The sequence below is a fragment of the Bacillus rossius genome, chromosome 2, assembly GCF_032445375.1.
Source record: "Bacillus rossius redtenbacheri isolate Brsri chromosome 2, Brsri_v3, whole genome shotgun sequence".
Taxonomy (NCBI): domain Eukaryota; kingdom Metazoa; phylum Arthropoda; class Insecta; order Phasmatodea; family Bacillidae; genus Bacillus; species Bacillus rossius.
Window position 1 is genome coordinate 64575902 of NC_086331.1, and position 16421 is coordinate 64592322.

General features: G+C 33.7%; 1 protein-coding gene across 1 annotated transcript in view; it reads right to left on the reverse strand.

Moving 5' to 3' along the window:
* LOC134529333 (double-stranded RNA-binding protein Staufen homolog 2) overlaps nucleotides 1-16421 on the reverse strand; it is a 277320-nt gene that overhangs the window by 142405 nt on the left and 118494 nt on the right. Inside the window, exon 8 of the mRNA XM_063363291.1 lies at nucleotides 10211-10410. Coding sequence (XP_063219361.1) covers nucleotides 10211-10410 — 200 coding nt within the window. The remainder of the gene's footprint in view (nucleotides 1-10210; nucleotides 10411-16421) is intronic.

The window sequence follows — 16421 nt, forward strand, 5'->3', positions numbered from 1 at the left end:
ATAAAATTTTACCTACAGTTAATTAACATCCCTTATTAACTCCGCTTGTAATCTATGTATATCTTACATAGTATAAAACAAAGTCGCTTCCCGCTGTCTGACTGTCATTATGTATGCTTAGATCTTTAAAACTACGCAATGAATTTTGATGCATTTTTTTAAATAGATAGATTGATTCAAGAGGAAGGTCTATATGTATAAAACATGCATAATATAGTAAAAAACACTGATAATTTTAGAGGTTTAGAGGTGTATGTTGTGATAAATTGGTAAAAAATCACCATCGCAACGGCTGTAGCATTGTTGATGCTTCATTCGTATCTATGACGACTATTTCATTGTTAGTGCAGTCCTCATCACCGTTGAAATTTTGTGAGGAATTTAAATATAAAAAAATGCTCTTTTTTCCAAGTATATATCCTACAGACTTGAAACTTGACAGTAGTGTTCCTTATGTTACGCAGGATGATGTTTTCCGAAAATCAGCTCCCAAGGGTGGTTAAGCCCGTGCAACAGTGGTTACTTCGTCTCCATAGCAATGGGCATCGCTTTGATTTCTTTTTTCATTCGAGGCGCTGCAGTGGCATACCCACAAGGAGGGGCATATAAAATGAGCGGCGCAAGAGTGTACTGCCTGCAGACAGCCGAAGCGAAGTAAGGGTACACCAGTTGTACGTTGCGTGCTCGAGAGTCGGGAAACCATCGGTGCTATTCGTTTTCTCTTCTATACATTAAAAAACATTGTAATAAATTAATTGCCATGGTATTTAATTTATTATTACTGTAAATGGGATATTTGGTCTTCTTTTCCCTGTATTATAGCAGTGCGAAGCCGGGTCGGAAAGCTAGTATATATATAAATGATGAAAATTCTTCTGCTTTGAGGTGCAATCACGTAAACACGACTAAACGTACCGGTATGGGACTATCACCATTCGAAGCAGGATCGCATGTAGGTGGTTCATTTTTTGTATTCCGTAGACCCTTTCACCAATTTTTTTTTTAGATTTTTAAATTTGATAAGATTTTTTGCCAGTAAAAAAATATACATACAATTCATGCTAACGGATTGCTCACAGCAACGAAAAATAACTACACCCAGCGATATATTAGTTAGATTTGCTGTTAAAGTTTTCTTTTAGTTTATTAAACTATAATTTATTTTTTGATGAAATATTTCATATGTCCTTTCTGTACCCCTGACAACGTGTATGCAAAATTTAATGATGATCGGTTAAGTAGTTAAGGCGTGAAAGCGTAACAAACAAACATTCAAAATCAAATTCACATTTATAATATTAGTAGGATGAATGAATAAAAGTGCTAATTGGACGGAACAGGCCGGTGTTTATTTATTATAGTCGTTTACCTATATCTGTTAAGTCATTGACATTTCTTTCAATGAAATTAGATATGTGCCTCCCGAAATCAGATATTAAAATAAAAAAAGTAAATTTAGTTTTGTTAATGAATAGGTTGAACAAATATTTATGCTTGTGTATACGAGCACAGCGACTGCTTGTTGTTGACGGAAATGTTTGCAGGTTGTACTGTATGGCTTGTCATTGTGATGCCTCAGCGGGGCGCCTGAGATCCCTGACTCTAGGTCGTAGGGTCTTTGGAGAAGAATACCTGAAATGTGCTGGGGTGGGGTGTGGCAGGAAACCAGTGCATCACTGGGGAAGGGGAGAGAAGTTGCCACGTGGTGGTGGAACAATTTACGGGCAAACGGATTCTCAAGACAAAGGACAGAATGAAACTTAAGCAGATTTCCGTGCTGGTTTGTATGAAATATAATTCGAGTATTCACAAACACAAAATATTTTTAAAAAAATGCAATACTGTCTCCTTGAGATCTATAGGGAAATAAATTTTTGTTTGGGTTAAGTGTTCCAAGTTACTTCCAAAATTAAACTTTCACATTAAATAATGTTATAAAAATCTGCAGTTTTTCACTTTTTACAATCGTGTTCTAACATATAAAAATTTTTCACCCGTTCAGATAGTACGAGCTTTGAGAGATGCACGTGTACACTTACAAGGGGCCATCCATAAATTGTAACACGAATCATGATTTTTTGCAAAATAATAAGCAACAAAAAAGCCTTCTCAGAAATCCAGACGATTTCGGGCTAAATATGACTGAAACCAATTGGAGCTAAATTCAGTTGTAGCTGTTGTAGAGAGTTGGAGCCATTGTAGCCGTTGTAGCCAGTTGGAGCTGCTGTAGCCATTGTAGCCGTCATAGCCAGTTGGAGCTGTGGAAGCCAGAGCAATTTGGAGTTGTTTAATTTTTACTCGGACTGGACAGTAGCAGTCGCAACAACGACAAAGACCTTGATGACGTATGTACCATCAGCAATTGGAGGTTCTTCAGTTCAGTCTAACCTATCACCTACACAACAGTAATGCTGACTATCGTCAGTAGAGATCATTGTGGAAGGTCTACCATCGTCGTTTACATACTAGAGGAGACTTTAACGGGTGCAGTGTCTTTATCAGCAGTAAAAACATAACAAGTATCGAAAACGAATACATTATGGTTCGGATACGCTTGGCCTACAAGGCTGACATTGTAAATGATCTGTTCGAACAGTAAGCTGAGAATCGATTAATTAGATCTTTTGGTTCGGGATACTTTGTCTATACCTGAAAAGGTACATGAGTAAGCTGAAGGGGTTTCCAAACCTTTTGGTGTGGAGACGCTTGTCATACAGCCTGTCTAGAGAGACGTTTCGTTGTAAGGCCAACTATCCAATTTTCAGAAGGTAAAGAGAGAAATAAAAAATATATTTTTTTAGTCTAAAATCCCTTTCTTTTCATCGACCAAGGTTCGAACCGAGGACTGAAATCAATTGATTCAATCGATATATTATTTGGCTAATTTTGTAATATTTTGTCGATTTTTTCTCGATTGTTTATTTCATAAGTAGGGGAGAACAGGGTAAAGTGAACATCCATAGTCAAGGTCATTCAAGATGGCCACCGTGATGTCACAATCAAAGATGGCGGACCCCAAACACACCACACACCGACTTCAGTTTCCGGACATACATTTATACACTTCTCATACGGAATGTTAGAAAAAAAGTTTATTTTGAATGCATACTGGCGTGAACTTCTTATTCATTATAAATACTTTTTTTGTTAAGAATTCTTTAAAAATATATCAAAAGGAGTTTTGTGTGTTTCAAGGGAAAGGACCTACTGTTAATTTCAGCTGCAAAACTCTAAGTCAAAATATGACAAAACAACACAAGTGAATATGTTCAAATTACTAGTTAATGGAGTGTAGCACTATGAGGCAAAAAGCCACAGACTAATATGATGTAGGTCTACACATAACATAACCAACCATAGACATTCAATTAAGTAATTGTCTCACAACATTTTTCTCAAGAAAACAATTAGTTAACTCATTTGTTAATAATGCCTCTCCACTCAGCTACTCGCACTTGGCAATGAATTAGTGAACGTGTTAATTCAAAGTCGAGTAAATAGTTATCTGGTTGCAAGCAATAGAGCTTAAAATTTTCGTCTAAATCACCTGACACAGTTCTTACTTTTAGAGTAAAGTAAATAAGAAAAGGGAATTTTTTTTCATAGAACCATTAAAATTCATAATATTAAATTTTTAAGTTTATTGTGTGAAATACGAAATCAAAAATAACGTAATCATTAATTGATGAAAAACCGTATATTGTTATAACTTTACTATAAAAAAATGGGGGGGGGGGGGGGGGGGGGAACTGCCGTAGTACGTACATTACAACTTATTTACTAAGACATTGGAAATTTACAAGTCTGTAGACATAATACGCTGCAATCTTATGTGATGGAAGAGAAAGTCCGCGAGAGATAGTAAAATTTCTGATTTAGACGTAGGGCATAACGCAGGTCACACCGAGCAGATCGACCCGCATTTTCAGCCACATAAGTCACGCTGAAATATTAACTCGATTTAAACTTCCTAAACTGTTACTAATTCAAAGTAATGATAAATATATAAACGGAAAATACCCCTGCAAAATTTTTATAATATTAGTCAAAAATAGTTATAAATAACTACGGGTAACTCATTCAAAGATATGAATAGGTATATTAAACAAAAATAGTTATCGAATTTTATTTTAAAACTATGAAAATAGCTTACGCAAACAAATAAATCAAAGTAACAAAGGAAAAAGTTGTAAAAAAATATATACTTTTAAATTTAAAACCTAATTACCGTAAAAATACTTCATTATCTCACATCAAGTAATGAGAGTTACTCGGAAATGCACTATGTATAATACAACGAGGTAGCGCAAACGCGAAAGCTCGGGTTCAAAATCATTTCATGAATCTTGATTTTTTACCACCTCTCCAATGACCTAGCCGTCATGTTGGAACCAGCTGTCTGGCCAAACGTTTTCTGCATCCCCAGTAAACATTGCTTGTGCAGTATTGCCCTGGAAATTAACAGGAAAATAATACCTTGAAATAAATTTTATGAAATGGAAAAATTAAATTTTTATGTTCCTCATATATAAAATTTGCAAAGCTTTTTATCTAAAAATGCTTTTAAAAGATTTAATAACCACCCTGCGTCTGAAAATTAAATTTTCTGCTTTCTCTACATTACGTCATTTCTCACTTATTAAAGTTTTTAAGATTATTTTACATACATTCTGTATTTATATTCTCAAGATTATGTCTAATGCTACATTTTAAAAAAATGTAAAAATTTTATATTAAATAAATGGTACTAATGTAACCTTCCAGAGAAGAATACCTAATGACGCTACAACGAAAGTAAATGAGATAATACAAGTTTAATTTATATATATTTTTTTATTTCATTTTAAATTTCTGTCAACAGCGACGTCATAGAAACGGTGAAAATTAATTCAATTTTTTTTCTTCTTGGTTTTACTAATAGTTATTTAAACACGTGAATTTAGCCCAATGCTCATTATGTAATCAACTTAATTTATTATAGCTATACAAACAAATAACAACTGTTTTACTAACACAAATTAAATCTTAATTATTGAAAACAGGAATAAAATAAACTTGTAGTTCAGATGTGGCAAGCAAAACATTAGCTGAAGTCAATTTAGCTATGTGTGAAACTAACAGCGCCATCTATACAGAGAGAACCAAACTGAACGCGAAAGTAACTATTTAGCCAAAAGAGTGCAGCTCTAAATGCAGGGAGTGCAAACAAAAATATTTCTCACTACATTCCTTTCAAAATATTTACGCCATCTCATTCAAATTCTAAGTAACGTGATTCGGCGTTATGTGTTTCTAAGTTACGTGTATCTAAGTTATAATCATTCTAAGTTGTGTGTTTCTAACTTGTGATAGTTCTAAGTTGTGACTTTCTACATTATGACATTTCTAAGTTGTGTGGTTCTGCATTGCATGTTTCTAAGTTATGTGTTTCTAAGTTATGATCTTTTTAAGTTGTGTGTTTCTAATTTACGTGGATTTTTCCAAGTTTTCTTAGTTATGACAGTTCTAAGTTGTGACTTTCTAAGTTATGTGGTGTTCCCGATAAAATATATGGGTGTTTGGAATAAACAATGCTGTGTAAAAAAATATATATTTATGCTTGTATGTCACTTCCTTAGGTCATTAGTGTCTTAAAATAGCCTGTTAAGTTTATGATTTTATTTATGAAGGCAGCTCTGAGATCTTAATGTGTTAAAAAATCACAATTTATGGATAGATTTTAAAGTTTAATTAATAAAGATTTCTAACAGAAATGATGCCAGCTGCCTCTAATTTTTTAAGTTATAGTTCTTAGGCTATTATGAAATAATGAGTGAATTTTTACAATGTGCGTGCACCATGCAATGAAATTTTCACAGGAGGAAAAAAAAACTAAAAATTATGTGTGTGCTTTTAAATCTTATACTTTAGTGATTGATAATGAATACTCGTCCATATCATTAAAGATATTTATTTATTGTGAACATTAGTTATGGAAATTGTGTTAATTAACTTTTTTAAGTGTAAATAAGTGAAGTTATGTTCCTGCATGTATAATTTATTTGCATTATGTAGGTTATTTACTACATTAAAGAATTAATTTTTACTTATGTTTATATTAATATTGACAATTGGTATTTATTTAAATTTTTTTACTTCATAGATTTTATACTTTACCAACCGTATTTCATGGTGGCCACTCACAGTCACCAAAAATATTCCCTGATTTTTCCCTGATTTCCCTGATTAAAAATTCAAAATTTCCCTGATATTTACAATTACAAAAAAACATACTTTTGATGAAAAAATATAATATTATAGAAAGAGATCACTCATATTTTAGCACCCTGCTGTATTTTCTTCATTATATACATACGGATGTTCGTTAAATAACAAATACATTTTAAATATGTCACTATACATTATAGCGTCCCGTTCAATGACCTGCAGTCTGTGTTTTGTTTTATGTAATGGGGTATTTCAGTGTCGAGCGCTCAATCATTTTTTCACGCAACTTTTGATAACTGTTCTTTAATTCATTTTTGAAGTGTAACATTTCTAGTTGTGAAATATTTTTAGTCTTAGTACTCTCAACAAGGGATAACAGTACAGTGCAAATTTTACCTTGTGTTTGATTTAAAAATGAAACAACTAATGGATAAATCTTCACTGCATTACAATCAGTACTCCCATCTGTAGCTAAAGCAAATGGTCCACTTACTAAAGATTCAACAGTTTCAATTTAGTTTCACCAGCTATATACTCCACTAAGGAAGATGTTTTTGCTCTCGCACAGCTGTATTTCTGTGCAATTTTTGAGTCCGGAAACATAGCTCTATACAAATTACCCGAATGATCGGCTACTGCTATCAGTAAATTGTGTTCTACCAAAAAACTTGTAAACAATAACTCTGCGTTTGTTACTTTCGTTTCTTCAGATGTAGCGAAAAACGACGATATAGATTTATTGCTCGTCACGGCTTTAAAATGTTCAGCATGTTTCTTTGATTCAATATGCCGTTCTAAGTCATCCCTTCCACCATGCGCAATCGAAAAGTCACACGTGCATACATTACAAAAAGCGTGGCGTTCCAAAACATTTGAAGACGACAAGCATGGCCATTCTTTTATATAATTTGGTCGAAAGTTCTGAAGAATAACGTTCTTTTTTTTTTTGCCCCAGATACACATTGTTCTGTCACACGCTTCATTTCTACAACCGGCACTGAAGAACACAACACTATCGAACAACATAAACAGGTTTCACGTCTGTACACACGACAAAAACACTTTGATGAAAAAAATGGCTTTCAAGAAAGTAAATAACACAAGACAGGTTAGCCAAAGTACCATACAAAAATTATTGTGATGTAAGTAGCTAACAAACGAAAAGACCGAGAATATGTACTAGTTGTATCGTACAACGGACGTAATACCGTACCATTTCTATTACAAAACACAACAATTAATCTACTTATTTCGACAGTACATGCGCACATTTATCAGTTCCGTTATCTGCGCAACCACGTGATGTATTCGAACTGCGTTCACGAAACACGCACACCAGAAACGGAATTTTTTTCCGTTACCCAGCAGCACAAAGCCTCGTTTCCGTAATAAACCAGCGATGTTCCGTAATTCCGTAATATTGTGTTAAATCCGTAATAATTACGGAAAATCCGTAATGGTTGGCAGCTCTGCGGAAATATACATGACACAAAAAATTCCCGGTTATTAAAAAAATTCCCTGACATTTCCCTGATAATTCCCGATCAACGTGATTTCCCTGATAAATCCGTTTTCCCGGTTTTCCCGGTGAGTGGCCACCCTGGTATTTACAATATCACGCCAGTCCTTTTATTATTTCATTTCTATTAATTATTTGCATGCAAAATTAAAGTTAGTTTTTTAAACAAAGCTAGGTAAGTATAACTTCTAACATGCGTACATAAGTTACATACACCAATTTTTTTTCTTACCATACCACAATATTAATGTCTTACACATACCAGATGACATGGCAAAAATCTGCATAAACAGTGTTTACACATGTTAACATCAACTGCAAACAAACACCAATTCTATTCTATTCTTGGAGAGCACTCCTGTCCTTAATGTACGTTACACGAGTTGGAGACACACAACTATCTTGCGTTACGTGAATTTGCACTAGTTTAACTAGTCTCAATTCAGTTTGAGGTGATTTGGAGTTTTAAAAAAGATTTTTCAATACCAGTAGCTTTGTTTTTGTCAATTACCCATGGCTTTTTTTAATAATAGCAGGAAGCCATATGTAGTAAAAAGTGATAAATTTGCTTAATGGTGTTTTTATACATAAATTTAGTTCATAGTTAATATTTAAGTTGGCCCTGATTAAATCAGTTAATTGTGATTGCACAACAAACCTTACACAGCTTAAATTAAATAAATAGACACTAACATTACGAATACACATAACCTGTTTCAGCTGCCATGTTTGTTTTGTTTAAAATTTTAAAGATGTGACAATAGGATATTAAGTGTGTACAAATGCATATAATGTTTTCTATAAAGTTTTTCCAAAGAACTGTTTTACAGGGTGGCCACTCTTCTGGGATAATAAAATTCCTGGTTTTTTCCAGGTTTTTTCAAGGGTGGTTTTTATCAATATTTGCCTACAATTTGCATTTTTGTTACACAAAGCACACACAATATGATGTTTTATTGGCGTTAAACAATAGACAACTTAACTATAGGCTTAAAAATTAAATCAATGAACTTGCTTAAAACAAAACCTACCACCAACAAAAAATTTATAATCTCACGTCACAAAAATTACTTGACACCAAACGCACGTGTTTTGCCTCTCTTGCGTGGCTGGCTAATGCTGTTCTTCCCATCCATGCTACCGATATTGATTTTAACATTACACAAATTGCAAATAGCGTGTGTCCTGCACTTTGGATCTTTCTCCACCCATTCAAACTCTTCCGTATATTTGTCATTGTACGTGGTGACCGAACTCGTTCACATTTTGATAGTCTGCGCCAATTACATGTTAGTTTAAAAAATTCAAAACAACGTCCCGCACAACTAAACTTTTTAAAAATACTCGAGAAAAGTATCCGTGATACCGTGACGCAACAACATGAGCGCAAAGTAGAAACAAATATACATACAAAACTAGTGCTACCAACATGCAGTGCGAGAAATTACTACCACCCTACAACAACGTTTTCAGCCAAAATGCTGTTGCTTTTGAATACAGAAACATAATAAGTATGGAAGTCTGAATTGTTAACGGTTTCTTACGTACTACAAAAGTTTTTAAATGCAATATGAACAAATTAACTTTCACAAAATATAGCACACGAGCACGCTGTCGTGCTTCGACGGGTGGTGAACGTGATCATTTAACAGCCGTATGTTATTGTAACCGTTACTTCATAAAAAAATTCCCGGTTCTAATAAAAATTCCTGGTTGATTCCCGGTATTCCTGGTTTTTTTAAGAAATCCTGGCTATTTCCCGTATTTCCCGATTTCCCGGTTGGCTGGCCACCCTGTTTTATGTAGAAGTATAGCAGTCTGCCTCACTTCATATCTATGGCTGCACTTAAAAGGGGCTAGTAGTAATATCTTGTTGAAAACTAATAAATGACCAAGACAAAATATATGCTTCACACTGCAATCGAGTAATTTTGCAGTCAGCTGAACACTGTAATATTTTAATTAAAATGATCCTTTATGATGGTGTTATTTACTACAGAAAAAACATACGGGCCAAAAATTTTAATATGTTAACTTAATTAACTATTAATGACATTAAACTACATTTTTTTATTTATTTCAGAATTATAAACTTCCTTATCTAGGTTCAAAGTTTTGATATTAACATGACTTTATATACAATCTAACTGTAATAAAGATCTCAGGCTTTTGCTGCCATTGTCTGGAGTTGCTTGGCTTCTAAGTTGTAGCTGCGTCCAAGGCTAAGATTTCACCTAAGTTTTCATCAACACTGCAGTCGCCATCATCAGGGTAGCAGTTCCCTACTAAAGTTTTTGGAAATTTTCCTGCCTTTAAATACTCTAGCTTGAGAGGGTAGTGTTGCCTGATTGGCTGCAGATGTGAGTAATCATAGCCTTCCTTTCTTCTGGCTGACAGGTTGGCATGTTATCATTTGCAAATCAATTAACAACTATTAATTTTTGTAATTTAGAAATATAATACACACAAAGAAACTAAATGTACCTTTTTCCCATTACCCTCGCCTGTTGTCATCTTGTCACCAACAGAACATTTGGTTATAAATGTTCTCATGTGAGGTGGTCCCTTCTCACTGATAACCTCGAAAGTTACTGGCAAGTTTCTCTTCAGTGCAATTTCATGCACCAAAGATATTGGAGACTTCAACTCAGAATTAGGATCAGAATCCACAATGCAGGAAATTCCTGCAAACAGTTTCATACACAGTATTTATTTGTAAAAAAAATTAACTTTTCACATAAAACAAATAACTTAGACTAATTTTTAGAATGACAAATTAAAGAAATAATTTAATGCAGAATTACAAATAAACATATCAAATAAAAAAGTTTCATATTTCTTGGCAGCACTTGAACCATTGAACATAAAAATAGTACATTCCACATCTAATCTTCTTAGAATCTGGAGAAGAGCATAGACCAAGGATAAAACTTAAAAATAATGCATAACAATATAGCACTAGAGATAAAGAAAGAGAAAGATAGGAAAGAAAAACATTTATAAACATTACAAGACAACTAATATTTAGGGGAACCAATTACAGCATAACTTTTAAATAAATAAATAAATAAATAAATAAATAAATAAATATATTTATATATATACTCTTGCACGTTATACATAGATTTCATATCCTGATACGGAAATCCTGATTTTGGTTTTCAACGGTTTATCAGAATCACTCTAGGCAAATGCTAGAATAGGTTCATACTATAAGCATTGGCCCATTTCTGTCCCAATATCCCTTATACGTGTAATTATGTTTTGCATCTCTAATGACCTCGCTGTGGACGAGAAGTTAAACTCAAGTAAAAAATATTTATAGTTAAGCCAGTGGATACAATTTTGCATAAAAAAGATAAGTACCTAGTATATATTCTACTACAGTACACACTCATAAAATGCCTTAAGTAAACATATAATGGTTAAATATTTTTATCCATTTATTTAAAATAAATAGACAATGTTATTCATTTATAATTTGTTACATACCTTATCTACAGCTTGTCACCACCCACCACCTCCGGCTAGCACAAATTTGGTGATGAGTGGAACTTACAGGTTAGAAGGTCACAAAGAAAGAAGAAATTTATAAACAATGTTCGATGTATTACCTGTTTTATTTATTTATGTAAAATTTACACTATATTCTGGACAGAGCGCACAAAAAAGAGTTAAACTGTTCCTCAAAAATATATGACACTGAGCCATGGCCCGGCCATGGCCTGCTCAGCCCGCCGCCCGAACAACGACCGCTCGGCCTGGTGCTCGGACAATGACTTAACTTTACAGCCTTCCTTTCCTTTGTGCGGGCAGTGTCCTGGGCTCGCTGACGTAATTTTCAGCCAATCACGGCACATGGCAACAGAGGCTCAACGAAATGCTTACTTCTGTTCCCATGATGCAGCAATTTTGTCTCTTTCTCACACTCCCGTGACCGTGACTCACACGCCTAGCGTGTGAAACAAAGCCTCGGTCGTGGAAAAAACGAAGAGAATCACGTCAGCACGCCTTCCCACATCACGTCAGCACGCCTTCCCACACAAAGAAGCCAGCAAAAAAAGAATACTTGAAATATAAATTTATGAATTTTGAAAATAAAAACAATAAACCCGTAGAATTACTTTACGTTTAACTTTGAAAAAGGAAAAACTTTAAATCTAACCTGAAATATGACAAAAAATTTATAACAAATTATTCTTACTGGATAGCATGAGGAAGGCTGTAATCTGGGTTGTTACAAGCTTAAGGCCTTGGATGGTAGGCACAATACAAGTAACACAAATATATAGAAGCCGAAGACAAAACCATACCAAGATAAAGACAAAACAAAAACACACATAAAAAAATATAAATAAGTATAATAAAAACTAATTATTTATTTATATAAAAACAAAACAAGAAATACAGCTACAGATAGCAAATAAAGCATGAATACTTTATTAATTAGGCAACTACACAACATAGTATAAACATATAATTATTATTTGAATCTTAACAAAAATTATATATTTAAATTAAGATAGTAGATTTTTTACATTTATTTTATTGTCTGACAGAGGAAAATAATTACCATATGTGTTAAAATTGGAAATAGTTTTGTTTAAAATATCATAATTTTGCTTAGTGTCCATAATAAAGGTTTTTGATGACTGTTGAAAGTAGGTACTTTAATACCTATATTGTCAAATAGATGAATACAATTAATTTTATTATTGTAGCAGTTACACTGGAACCTCGATGCATGGATCCCGCATCTAACATTTTTCCATATCAATCGTTTGTTTATTCTGGTCCCTTCAATAAGTCCACATAAACAACGTTAAATCATCCCGTTTGTGTCGTTTTTGAATGTTCGTTTTTCCCATATTGATCGCTGAAAATGTTGGAACACGCCCTTTGTTTTTCTTGTATCGATCGTTGAACAACTCAAGATGGCGGCTAATGTACTTCTACAATCGATAGTTGCGCTTTTACCTCATCGCTCGGGCGGTCTTTTTGTCTTGTTGGCAACACTACGCACAAATTTTTTTATGTATATCGTCATTTTTTGGTCTAATTCATTTCTGTTTTGTTTTATGTATGTACCTGTAAACTTTTTTTTGGCACGTGGTCACGTGAAAATACGGTGCATTTGAAAGTATTCAGCAGCTACATTAAATATATTTTAACGTTTTTATTGTGACCCTGGTGATGGCCCTACTGAAAAAAGTAAGAACACTAGACGAGAGGTTAAAGATCGTCGAATAAGTGGAGAAGAATCCTGGCGAGAAGAGAGTGGATGTTGCTAAACGTCTCGGAATTCCACCTTCTACACTAAATTCCGTCTTCAACAAATGTGAAGAAATACGTGCGCAGGTCAGCAAATACGGCCTATCAAGTAAAAAAAGAAAGACTGGTAGGGAATCTAATTTCCGTGAAGTTGAAGATGTACTGTTTAAGTGGTACTAGCAAGCAAGGGCTTCACATATTCCCGTTGATGGAACAATAATAAAAGAGAAAGCGATGCAAACCGCACTGCGATTAGGCATCGAAAATTTTTCAGCATCAAATGGTGGTCTACAAGGTTTAAGGAACGTCATGGCCTAGTCTCCAAGAAGGTCTGCGAGGAAAGTGCATCAGTAGATGAACAGGTCACTGGTCATTGGTTTGACGATCTTCCGAAGATCCTTGAAGGTTATGAACCTCGCAATATATATAACGCTGACGAAACAGGCCTGTTCTATAACTGTTTGCCAGAGAGAACACTTGCAGTGAAAGGAGAAAATTGTTATGGGGGTAAGCATTCTAAAGACAGACTAACAGTGTTGCTGTATACCAACAGTGATGGTTCCGATAAGTTAGAGCAAGTTATAATTGGGAAATCGAAAAATCCTAGGTGTTTTAAGAATGCAAAAATGCTTCCAGTTAAGTATGAATCAAATAAAAGTGCATGGATGACTGCAGATACATTCACTTCATTTTTGAGGGCTTTGGATTGCAAAATGGGTTCTCGTTGCAGGAAGATTCTGCTCTTTATTGATAACTGTGCTGCACATCCACTAGACGTTAGTTTTTTGAGAAATGTGAAAGTTGTCTGAAACCATGTTGACAACGTTTGTTTTTCAGGTTTAAGTCAAGGTTTTTAAATATTATTTTGTCAAAAACTTTGGCATATCCATTTAGAAGAGAGATAGGCCTACAGTTCATGACATTTTATTTGCTGCTTTTCTTATGTATAGGGATAAACTTAGCAGTTTTCCATTTATTGGGAAAAATGAAACTGTTAATACTGCAATTGAAAAAAAAATTGAAGCATGGGAGCAACAGTCAGAGAATATTCTTTAAGTTGGGAATTTCATATGGACCAGTTGACATGGATTTCAAGGATTTGATTCCCCTACGTACAAGGCTCACTGTAATGGTGGACATAGAAATCAGGAATTGTATGGTTGTGGTTGTTAGCAGGAGTTACATATACAGTACAAACATAGTTTTCAAAACTATTTTTAATACAAGTTGGGTCAATGGTAATATTATCATTGACCTTGAGTTAGTTTCTGATTATATCCTCCTCTCAAAATTTTTAGGTAAGCCCAATTTTTTTAAGGTTTTTCTGTGATTTTATTGTTTATATTTTGAAGCCAAACTATTTTATCTCATGAAATGAGAGTTTTAACTTCTTTACGATATTGTGAAAACAAAGCACAGTAATAAGGATTCCTGTTTGTTTTATATGGTTTATGAAAATGTTTTTTTTTTTTTTATTTCAATGTTTTTATTAGTTGCTTTGAATAACAGTGAGGGTAGCTAGATTTAATTTTCACAGTAACTGCAATGTAACTCTTGATGTATTCATTCACTGTGTAGTAGATAATCCACAATTATATTAACATTACCAGTATTATAGAGTAATGACCCATCATTAGGGATGGTGATTTTTAGTTTTCGCGAAATAGATGCGAAAATCTGCTAAATTATATTTTTTCCGCTATAAAATGCGAAATCTAGACTATTCCGAGATAAATGCGAAATCAAGGTAAAAAATGTAGATTCGTCTTCACTCTACAAAATTTATTTACTGATTGTATTTCGTTTCAGTTCAGTATCAAAAGAAACCATCATTTTATGGCGTATTCAGCACAAGTATCTTATTGTCACGTCATTACAACACTATTGTTCGTAAATATTGAATGAAAAATGGCCATCCGAGACTCGCGATTGTAAACAAAGCAAAGAACAACTAGCTGGAAGAGTGTCCGTCATCTTGCAGAGTACAAGTTTTTAGGCCACCATATTGCGACATCTCTGCTTCGCCGTGCCCATTTTCTGGCTGTGTTTCACGTGAAAGCCGCGTTCTTGTGTAGTCTGTGGAAGGTGGTGTGTTTACAAATACGTGCATACTTGTGAATGTATTGTATACTGTTATTTCTCGTGGTAAAAATGGGACGAAACGTAATTTCCATTCGCAATCGCATAAACGAATACAAAAATGAACAGTTCTACGAAAGTGATACGAATATTTTAATGTGCAAATTATGTAATCGCCATCTAGAGTGAAAAAAAAAGATGTACTTGAAAAGCACATTAAATCTGAGGGACGTCAGGCTGCAAAAAAAAAGATTCACCGAGAAATCGGATGAAGAAAACAAGTCGGTAAAACGGCAAGCAACGGTTTCTGGCATGATCGAAAACCAAAATTGGAAAAAACGAGTTTCAATTAACATTATTTGTGCACTCTACATCAACTATGGCCATGAACACGGCTAAAAAATATTTATTGTAATTTTAAGTATTCAATTTATTGCACTCATAAGTGCTAAAAAGTTATTTGGAAACCTGCCAAGATAGGCTATCTTTGTAGTTGTGTTAGATCTTTATTTCTGTGGTTGTTAATAATTAATATGTGTATTATTTAATGCTTTTTAAAAATATACTTTTCTTCAGTAATGTAAAATGAGAGAATTGGCTAAATCTTGTTTTTTAAAATACTACAAAATGCTAAATTTCAAATCCAAAATGCTAAATGTTATTATTTTAAATGCTATAAATCACCATCTCTACCCATCATGATCTTTAATAGCATTATATAAACTTAGATAGTTACCTTTCTTATAGTTTTGAAATCATGATGAGGTATTACCTTTCCTGAATAGTGTATCATGTTTGATATTAACTTTAAGTGCCAGATGAAACAAGTCTTCTTTAACTAGTGGTTCCAATGATTTACTAACTATACAATGCTGTAAGTTTGAAAAGTAAAGGTCTAAAAGGTGATTAGAGGGCTGTGAAAAACTAAATTGGAACCAGCTCAAACCTGAGATGTAGTTGATCACAGTCTGTGGTTTGGATGTAATATCAGTATGATTAAAGTTAAATGACTGAATATTAGAACAGTTTACACCAGGCACATTAAAGTCACCAAGTATAAGAATATTATCATCGCAGATTAAAATTTTTCTTCAATATTTTCGAAGTACGCACCATAAATTGCAGGTGTTATATCCGGAGGAATATAAATATTTCCAAGTATTATGAAATTTGTATGTGAGGTTTTAACTTAGCCGATTTAAATTTATGTTTATTGATGAAGATCAATTACCTGCCTCCTTTATCCTTCATTGTTAGGATGGAGTATCTGTCAGCTCTGAAAAGATGATATTTTTAATCAAAGTAATGAGAATTACTAATATTGTTATTGAACCAGGTTATGGTA